General features: G+C 42.6%; 1 protein-coding gene across 44 annotated transcripts in view; it reads left to right on the plus strand.

Moving 5' to 3' along the window:
* Window positions 1-10,100, plus strand: part of SOX5 (SRY-box transcription factor 5) — a 612,816-nt gene extending 602,716 nt beyond the window's left edge. For all 44 annotated transcript variants that reach the window (XM_072923570.1, XM_072923583.1, XM_072923589.1 and 41 more), the window contains 2 exons: window positions 1,210-1,426; window positions 4,623-10,100. In XM_072923570.1, the coding sequence (XP_072779671.1) occupies window positions 1,210-1,426; window positions 4,623-4,926 (521 nt within the window). In that variant the 3' untranslated portion in view covers window positions 4,927-10,100. The remainder of the gene's footprint in view (window positions 1-1,209; window positions 1,427-4,622) is intronic.
* Window positions 10,101-10,433: the final 333 nt, after the last annotated feature.

Here is a 10,433-nt window from a genome sequence, read left to right on the forward strand (position 1 = left end):
GGGGTACAGTGGGATAAGACCAGCCTGAGCAGTAGCATGAGCTGACCATAAAAAATGAGGAACAAGAGGAAGTCAAGTATGACATATGGCATTATGAACCCATTAAATTGAGAAACTATTCAAACATTTTTCCAGTGGGAAACTTGACTATTTTCCAATAAAGTTTTCTTTCTAGGCCACAGGTTTCACAGCTTGAACTATTCCTGTTATTTGAAATGTATCCTACCCTGAAGCACTTCTATATTTAATGGAAAAATAAAATGGGGCAACTGATTCAGGAACTTTTACTTTCTGCTCCTGTATTATATCGTTTAAGAAGTATTTGTTTATGACTTTCAGCAGGCATTTGAAAGCAATTTTGAAGTCTTTACTATATCCCTATCTCAAATACCCACGTTAGCATAGTCAGAAAACAGGACTGCCAGCAATGAAGCCATAGTGCAGCTCCAGAGAGAGATGTGCCAGTAGCCCAGTGCTTTTCCTTTCATGACACAGTAAATTCTTTAAGCTAGGGCTGGCAGTGTTTGCCAGGACTTGGTCTCGGAGTTAAAACTCCACTGACACATGGTTTATAGCTTTTAGAGGCATTGCTTTGGAGGCTTTGCAGGCTCCTGTACCTGACTGGAGAGCATTTACAGTCAGTTCCTCTTCTGACTACCAACCTGGGAACCAGAAAGACCCAGTGTTTGTCAGGAATGATGAGGCTTGGGCTTGTGTGTATCCAAATGTGATGACCTGATCCAGCTGTGGATCACAGCAGCACATGGAGCCTTCCATGAGCAGGAGGTGTGAACAGGCACGTGGCCAAGGGAAAGTGTGGGGACACAGCAGAGCACACTCTGTGTGTCCATTTCTCCAAAATACACTGCCTTGTTTCCTGGAACTGAGTGTCAGGGGTTGTCCGTTGTCAGGATCATAGCTTTATTGACCACCTGAAAGGCATTGTAAGGGAGATAAATTTCAGTAAAATATTGAGTCAAAATTTCCAGGGCCGCCTCTCTCTGCATTTTGGCTGTACCCAGGAGGTTTATGAGTCAAATACAAACAAGACCAGAACCCTGTCTAGAAGCTCTGACAGATTCCCAGCCCAAAGCCAAATGGCCTTAGGGTGGCCTGGGTGACCTACTTGTTCCTCTGCCTTGTGGCGTTTGGGGATGAGTAGCATCTCATCACTTTTCTTCCTCTTTTTTTTTTTATTTTTGGTGACAGGATCTCGCTGGAAAGCTATGACAAACCTAGAGAAGCAGCCATACTATGAGGAGCAGGCCCGGCTCAGCAAGCAGCACCTGGAGAAATACCCAGACTACAAGTACAAGCCCAGGCCAAAGCGTACCTGCCTCGTGGATGGCAAGAAATTACGCATTGGCGAGTACAAGGCCATCATGCGCAACCGACGCCAGGAGATGAGGCAGTACTTCAATGTTGGGTATGGCACCTCCCACAAGCACTGCTCGTTCTGTCCAAAAACAAACAAAAAACAGGGAGAAACCTTAATTCTTAATGGTAGTTTATTAGCAAGGGTGTTGGATGTTGCTAACAGAAATGAGAGTTGTACTTCATAGCAAAGTGGTCCAGGAGGAGGTTAGGCAATGTTAGGAAGCTTTCTGTTGTCTCTGGTTTACACTCATCTTAATGCCTCCGCCAGCTGTCTCATTTCTGCTCTGATCATGAAAAAAAAAGGGTTTAAGATTTTCTAATGAAACTTATTTCTAATGAAATAAGTCTTCTAGTAAAATCTTACAAATATTGTGAGGCCTCAGAGAGAGTATCTAAAGGAATCTGTGGTAGTGCCTCTGGATCCAAAAGCCAAAAAAGGAGTTTGTATTCAGTAGGATCTGTGGCAAGTGGTCTGCAAAAGGACTGCTGAACACACTGAACCTGAGCTGGAATATGGATGTGACTCAGTTGATTGATGCCAAGCTGTATTCATATCATGTCTGCATTGTTCATTTGTGCTTCCAGGGAGTGTCTTGCAGTCCAGCAAGTTAAATGCTTTCTGTTGAGCAGAAATTTTAAGAACAGTTCTGACAAACAGCAAATAGATCAGTTTGATATGATTAGAATAAAATGTGCCTAGAATACTAGCATATATTTTTCTTCTGCAGAGATTCCTTGGTGTTGGTTACAGCAGATCAAATATTCCACAATATTCTGTATTCACTTGAGAAAATTAAAAGCTACACAGGGATCCTAAGAAAAAAAAGCAAAACCAGCAACAAGAGCGACCCTCTGAAATAAAGGAACTTGTGTTCTGTTTCATCTTGGTTTAGAACCCTTTTGGTATTAACTGGGTTGCACATCTCTTTAGTTAATGGCTAGAAGTAGCAATAAAGGAGAGAACATCTATCCAGTGACTGTTAAGTGTCACCAGACTGTTTTAAACAGCTACAGTGTGCATTGTTAGAATAAGCTGCTCAGCAGAGAAATTTGAGCTGCTTAACCCTGTGGTGCTGGCAGGTCCAGTGATCCCAGTGGTAAGCACTGAAACAAACACAGGGAACTCAGCCAACATTCAGCATCAAGAGATTAAAAAAAGGAGGGGGCCTTATGGAAAAAGAATAGGTGGCAACAGAGCCCCAAGAACTCTGCTTATCTGGTTAACATGCATGCCTCATCATGGGGAAAAAAATTAACCTTGTAACATTCTGCCTGCAGAAATTCAGCTTTCCAAACAAGGCTGACATTGAAATCAAGACATTTCTGGATGTAATCTGCACTGGGGCAGAACCCAGGGCAAAATCTTTCTGGAAGCAGCTGACAGAGTGGCCAGTGGCTGCAGTGGGGCCGGGGTGTGATGTCACCAGTCACAGCACTGCAGTTGCATTCCTGCTTTAGGTTCCCCATCTGTTGCATCCATCAATGCAGGTCATTTAGGGCTAAACTCCTAAACACCAGCCCAGCTCCTGCTGGGCACAACAGTAAGTACTTGGTTTAACAGTGGCTGTGCTGGAGGAATCGCAGTGGGAAAGATTGGGAATTTTTTAATGTTCCCTATTTCAGTGTCCTCATCTTTAGTGGTAGCGTGTCAAGCATGGCCTGCTGAGAGCCCTAATACAGTAGTATCAGAGGACTGCTGCAAGATCCTCTAAGCTGGACATCCCATAGAGGTGGAAAAATACTATTCTTAAATTATTTAATATTTGAAAAGCACTCTGAAAAGCACCATTTAAGTGCAAAGTGTTCCTATTGTTAAATATTAAAACAAATTTAAGTGTGCTGAATCTTGTTGCAGAGATGCTGACTCCAGAAAACAAAAGCCTTCCTAATGAATTAAGAATAAAATGCAAATTAGATCTGCTCCCTACTTCAAGAGCTGTATCTTTAGCTGAGACAACTTGGGTCGTTTCCGAAAAGTGGAAATAGGGGCTCTGTGGAGGGAGGCTTTGCTTGGATGGCAGGCAGGAAGTATCTGAAAATGCAGCAAGCAATTCCAAACAAGTATAAAGCTGCTTGGCAGAGGAAAGTCTTTCAGGATCACTGTACTCTGTGAGGCTTACTGTGCAGCCAGGGCAGGCAGGCAGGGGAACAGGGAAGGATTTCATTGTTAATTAAGAATGTTCATCTCAGGAGAATCTACCCTGTCTCCTGTGGCAAGGCTTTTCAGTGCAGATGGACACACCGCTGATGACATTACAATGTGCAGCATGTGCTGAACAGAATTACTGCAATGGAATTACTTCATGCAGGAAGGCAACAAAAGGAGCATGAATTTTAAACCTCTAGGCTTGTTGGGACTCTGAAGCTTCTCAGAGAAACAAACACTGGTATAACAGTTAGTGCTCTTGATGCAAAGGGAATTTCTGTACCCTACAATAATTCTTTTAATGCAGAAAGGTTTCCAAGGCTTAGATGTATGAAGGCATCCTGTAGAAGATTTTCTCAAATGCTCATGTTGTTTTCTTGCTTTTTATTTATTTTTCAATAATGCCCACTACCATTTTAAGTCTGCCTTTTCCCAATTTTATCCACCTGTGGGATAAAAGAGACAAAAAAAAATTCTCTTTGGGAAAAGAGGATCTGCTTTTCACAAGGGCTGCTCCCAGTGGAAACTCTCACTTTCCAGTGGGAGGCCTTTAGAGGCCTTTAGGCCACTGTTCCTCTCTCTAGTAATGATCAAGTCCCCAAATGAATGTGGAGTAAGCATTGTCTCTGCTTTCTCCTCATTCAGTGACATTTTCCTGCAGCACCTTCCCATTCCTGTGCAGTCTACCTAGACTTTGCTGCCTCTCTCCTACTGGCAATTTATGTCTTGTTACTGTGACTCTTATGTCCAGTGCTGATAACAGGTTGGATTTTTCAAAAGGAAGCTTTTCAAAATTTTAAGTTGGACCACAGTTGGCAAGCATGTTTATTTTTGGGTGGTACCAAGCTGAATGGAGAAGTTTCCCTCACAAGCAGGCAAGCTGAAGCTGTGTAGCTCAGGTAACAGCTAGAGATGCTTCCAGAGGTGGGGTTTTCCTATCAGTGGAATTGATTTGGGTTTGTTTGTGAAGCATCGCTCAGTGAGTTTTGAATGCTGATGCAAGAGTTCCTCTGCATGCTCGAGAATATGCGCTGTTGAGCTCACCCTCCTGGTCTTCCATGCAGCATTCCAACATCCTTCACTCTCTTCCTCCTGGCAGGCAACAGGCCCAGTTGCCCATGGCCACGGCGGGCGTCGTGTACCCGGGAGCCATCGCCATGGCGGGAATGCCCTCCCCACACCTGCCCTCGGAGCACTCGAGCGTGTCCAGCAGCCCCGAGCCCAGCATACCCGTCATCCAGAGCACTTACGGGGTCAAGGGCGAGGAGCCGCACATCAAGGAGGAGATGCAGCCCGACGACGCCAACGGGGAGATCTACGATGAGTACGATGAGGAGGAGGACGACCCCGATGCAGACTATGGCAGTGACAGTGAAAACCACATTGCAGGGCAGGCCAACTGATTGGGGTCCCCACAGCTCGCCACCTGCAGGACTCCAAGGAGGAAAGAAAAAAACAAATAAATAAAGCCCCATCTGGTTTATCCTTGCCAGTGGCCAAGCACATTAACTTTCTCATACACTGACTGTTACTTTAACTGTTAGTCTTAACTAGTTGGGACATCAGCTGACTAATAGACATCAGCCTGCATCAGAAGAAAAAAGGCTCAAAAGAAAGGAAACAAAGACAATGACAACAACAACAGAATGATATAAGCTATGGGTAAAATAATGCCAGTAATTCAGCTGCTATACCCAAGCACTGAAGTCTTACTCGTTGACCTTTTTTTTTTTTTTTTTTCAAATAAACTTTATGGCTGTTTGTTCTACAATGTTCTAGAAATTCTCACTCAGGTACACAGTGCCAACAAGTGGCTTGTGAATGTGTTTTGTTGTTTTGTGCTACAGTTTAAAGAGAAATAATTTTTTTTTTTTGGTAATGCACCTGACAGGAAAAAAAAAAGATAAAATTCCTTTTAACCCCCTCTGTCTCCTCCTCCTCCTCTTCCTCTTCCTCCTCCTTCTCCTCCTCCTCCCTGTCAAATCTGGGTTAGAAGTGTGTGTGTGTGCGTGCCTGTGTGCGTGGCTGGCAAGGAAGGAAGTGGGGAGTCTTTCTGTTAACCCCAACAAGCATTTCCTTTCAAGAGAGGACTTCTCTTTATCAGTTGCACACCATACTGAGTCTTTGAACAAGTGCCAAATTTGTACTAAAGCGCTGAACTAGTCGAATTTGCTTCTTTAGGTTGGTCCCTTCTTGTTTTGTTTTTCTTTGGCTTTTCATTTTCTTCTTGCTCTGTCTTAAGTTAGGACAGTGTTATATTTTAGACAATCCCTTGGAGAACCTGATATACCAGCAGCTGGTGAGATTAGTCATATATTTTTGCTTTTGCTTTTTAAAGGAAACTGTAGGTGCTGTTCTCAGGTGAAAAAAAAAAAAAAAAGAGAGAGAGAAAGACATAAGAAATTTAGAGAAAAAATATTTTATGGTCTTGGATTTTCATGTGTGCGTGTTTATGGTACTAATAAGAATAATCCTGGATTATCATGAGCAAAAACCATGTTCCAGAATTAAGTCCTGCACCCTCCAAGTGACTTGGTCTTTAAGAAACCTTTATTTTTAGTTTGCACTTCAGGTGGCACCATAAACAACATAAAAGGCTTGTCCAAAATGTGGTTTGTTCTGCACGGGACACAGTAACTCATTTACCACGCACTGAGCATAATTAAGTTACCACCAACTGAGACCAGTTCTGATGAACTCATACCTTCAGGGTGGTTGAGAACTGATTTCTGATTCAAAAGGCTTTTTTTTTTTTTCGCTGACTTTTCTCCTGTGCACTGGCAGAAATTCTTCTTTTATCAGTGGGATGTTTGCATGGGAAGGAAGGCTGGTAGCTCTGAGGGCATTTCCATATTCCGAGTGGGGTTACAAGAACTCAGGCCACTGCAGTGCTGAGTTTCCCTCACTGCTGTCTCTCACAACTGGAAAAACAGTCTCCTGTGCTAAACTATTTCCAGTCTTGTTTCAGACCACTCACATTGCTTGGGCAGTTTTGTCTTCCTTGGGCAGCCACAGCCAGATGAGGAAGGTGTCTGGGAGCTGCTCTGCGCCCGGGAAGGGAAGGTCTTGGCATCGTGCTGTGGCAAAAACCTTCGTCCAAATTGTTTTTTTAACTGGGGATGCCAACTTCATGTTGCTTCCTTGTGAATCCCTACTCCCAGAGGGAGCTGCATTGCTGTTGTTACCACCTCTAACTTGTACAGTTAGCCCCACACATCTTAGTGGCAGTGAGATCCCAGCCCAAGCACTCACCAGAGCCCTGCTCGCCACTGTTTGGCAGCCCTGATTTTGCAAACAGTCCCTCAATGATGGGACTTGATGCCAGGTGCAGGACGATGAACAGGACAGATAGGAAGGGGGCAATGCCTTTTGCCTCTTGAAATTCCACTTGAAGTGTAACTTGACCTCTGCAGGCCTCGTGCAAAGCAAAAAGCAAATGCCATTGAACACTTAGGACAATACTCCGATGTTTGGGCATGTGACAGTTTTACCCTGCTACATTCCTTTTCTTTGTTCTCTGTTTTCCAATTTCCACCTCTGCTTTGAAAAATTCTTTTCTATTTTCTCTCTCTCAGAAGATTTGCTCTGAAATTATGCTTGGAGTAGCTGATTGTATCCTCCGTGTCAGAGAGGGTTCTTTTTTGTTTGTAGTTTATGACTGTGTTGGGGTTTTGTTTTTTTTTTTCAGTTGAACTGCCTCTTCTTGCTAGTGTTGAATGGTAATAATAATAATAATAATGGTCAGCTGTTCCCAGATTAGTAAATTATGTATAATTTATTTACACCCTCCCCCCTTTTTAAACTTTATTTTATTCTGTTCTAATTTGGCAGTGCAGCAAATGAAGCTGTTAGGCTATTTAAAATGGATACCCTTCCCCACCTTACCTTTTTATATATATATAAATATATATATATATACATATGAAAACAAATCGCTTCTTCTTCTGCTCACACCATTTCTCTTTCTTTTATTTTAATTTTGGCCCCAGCCATGTCAACTTCTGATGTTTATTATGATGGAGTGAATTAATGGGAGTGTTGTTTTCAATCTTAATTAACTTCTGCTCTCTCATCACTCATTTTAGTTATTTAATTACACCAGTCATCTAGAGCCAATTTTTTTGAAGCACTCTGTTTGGATAAGAAGAAAAAAAAATAGACAATTGTTTTTATATCATTATTATGTGAAAACAGATATTTGCTCCTTTTTATTTTTGTTTGTTTTTTTTTTTAACTTCTAAATTTGTTCCCTGTCTTTGTGACCAAATTACTTCTGACTGTTGTGGGTTCACCTCACATTTGCTGGATGCTTGATTTCCACCACAGTTGAGAGACTCTCTGGTTTAATTGTGTCACTTCGGGCGACCAGGAATACTTTGTTTTAGCTCCAGGTACGTGTCACGCTGCCTGATGGGGTTGGAGCAAGCCTTGGGGTGGCAGGGGTCAGTGGGAAGGGGGCCCTTGGGACCAAATGCAAGCCCTGAATTCCCAGGAGAGGCTGCTGGTGGCAGCCTGGTGTCCGGGGGCATCAGGGATGGGGCAGTGCCTGGTGTCCCCAGCCTGGTGCCCCCAGCCTGGTATCTGTGGGCACTGGGGATGGGGCAGTGCCTGGTGTCCCTAGCCTGGTGTCCGTGGGCCCCAGGGGTGGGGCAGTGCCCTCCCCAGAACCCCCAGCTGTCCTCACTGCCCCAGCCAGGGCTGACTTTGTCCCATGCACATTCCCTGTGACAGGCTGTGCCCCAGCCTGCCTTTCCTTGGGGTTGCTGTAGCACACTGGCCCCCTCTTTCACATTTGGGATGTTGAAGCCCATGCAGAAATGTTAAAAAGGAAACAAAAAAGAGGCCAAAAGATGAAAACATAGATTTTTAAAAAATGGCTCTGGGGTTCCACACCAGCAAAATGCTTAATGCCCATGTTAATGTTTTCTTAGGTCCAAGGATGAGCACCCATATAACCTTCAGCAGTAGAAGACCAGATTTGAAAATATGGTACTGTTTGTCCCTCTTGAATTTTCTGGGGGAAAAAAAAAAATCTAAAAAGCAAAATATACATTTATAAAAATTATCTTCTTGTTTTTTTTTTTTTTTTTTTTTCCTGCACTCTGTGCCCTGGAGCATGTAGAAAAAACAGGTTGGAAGAGATAAGGGTTTATTCACCTTGAAGGTCATTGAGGCCCTAATGCCAAGGTGGCCCTGTTCCCCTCTTTTCTGGGAAGCTGGTGAGCCAGGATGGTCCTGGGGAGCTGCCTTGGGGGGGTTGTACAGGCCATCTCCTCCTGAAGCCACCATGCATCTTTGGAGTTTGAGAAGGAACATCTCCAGCAGTGGGGAAAATGGGAAAATAAAAGGAAAAAAACCTGAGGCACTTGCTTCTAAGCTCAATTAAATAACGCAGAGTATATCCTTTTTTCCATTTATTCATGCCTTATATTAGTAAAATAGGATTTTTAAGTGCATTTAACATCTTTATCTAACCATTCTGCTATATTAATCAGGCCCCCAGAAAAGAACACTAGCTATTACCATAGCATTTAATTAGTTTTGTAACCAAATCCTCTTATTATAAATGCATATGGAAGAAATTCTTTCTTCGAAGACATTTTTTCAAAGATTTGGTTACTACAGTAGACTGTCTTTAATTAAATCATTCTTTAGAAAGTAAATTGTCTTTAACCTTTTTACAGCACATTTTCAGGGCTTTTTCTTTTTAATCCAAAGAGATGAGCTGTTATTGTCCCCGAAGAAGCCTCTGACATCACATTTGTAACATCAAAAATAATTATACTCCATAGAAATGTAGGTCTTCCTGAGCAAGAATTCATCTGCTGTAAAGAAAGGCAGCTGTGTGGTATCTTGGACGTTTCAGGGCACAAGGTATGGGATAGGAAGTTTCTTTGTCTGACCACTTCTGGATAGAACCATCCCTTCCATTTCGCAAATAACTGTGTAATTCACTAGGTGTGGATTCAAGTGTATCCTCAATTCACAGGGCATGGGATGTCTGTTTAGCTTGGTTTATATTTACATTTTTCCACTTTATCTTAACTTGTCAGTTTCCCAGACTGAAGAACATGTCAAGTTTGTTTTTTCTACTGACTGATTTCTCTACTCCCCAGTGTTTTTTGTCACTGGTTTGCTGAAACAGTATTTATATAGCTCCATTGGCTCTAAAGCTCTTACTACTTCTAACATTTTGGATTTTACAAGTGAAATGAAAATAGAAAAGAAATAGAGACAATCAAATGCCTGGAGCTTAAAACAAAGTATGTGCAACCTACCATCTCACTTGAAATTTAATAAAAGAAATAATTATGTAAATATAACATAGAGTTATAGATTTATATTTTGTTCATAACACATAGTGTAATATAAGTTGTATATTTTCATGTTTTGGTTTTATGTTACCATTCATGCCACAATAAATGAAAAAAAACAGGAGTTGATGTACTCTTTAAAAAATACTATGTGGATTGCCACCATCCTGGGTTTTTGGGTTTTTTGTTTCTTTTGCATTCCCCTTTTTCAGTATTACTGCCCTGCAAGGCACCAATAAAACAACAAATGTGTTCTTTACCTATCCTGTGGTCTGTTTCCCACTTCTTACAGCAAAGGCCGTGCTAGCAAACTTTCCTGTCAGGAGAACAAAACCTGGTCTCAAGCAGCAGAGAGTGAGACTTAGATTCCGCTTACCAGTCTGCTCCAAGAGTCAAGATTTTCATCAAACCACAGGAGAAAAAGATCACCCCACCTTTCCAGTGCTAGCATTAGCACAGAAGGAGCAGTCCCTCAGCATTGTGGCCAGTGCAGTTTGCAGGATGATGAGCAGGTGGCCGGATGCAGAGGTTTGGCCTATGCCCACCTTGCCAGGCTGAGTTCTCCTGCCACAGCCATGTGTGCCCAGGGAAACACC

This window comes from Taeniopygia guttata, chromosome 1A (assembly GCF_048771995.1).
Source record: "Taeniopygia guttata chromosome 1A, bTaeGut7.mat, whole genome shotgun sequence".
NCBI lineage: Eukaryota > Metazoa > Chordata > Aves > Passeriformes > Estrildidae > Taeniopygia > Taeniopygia guttata.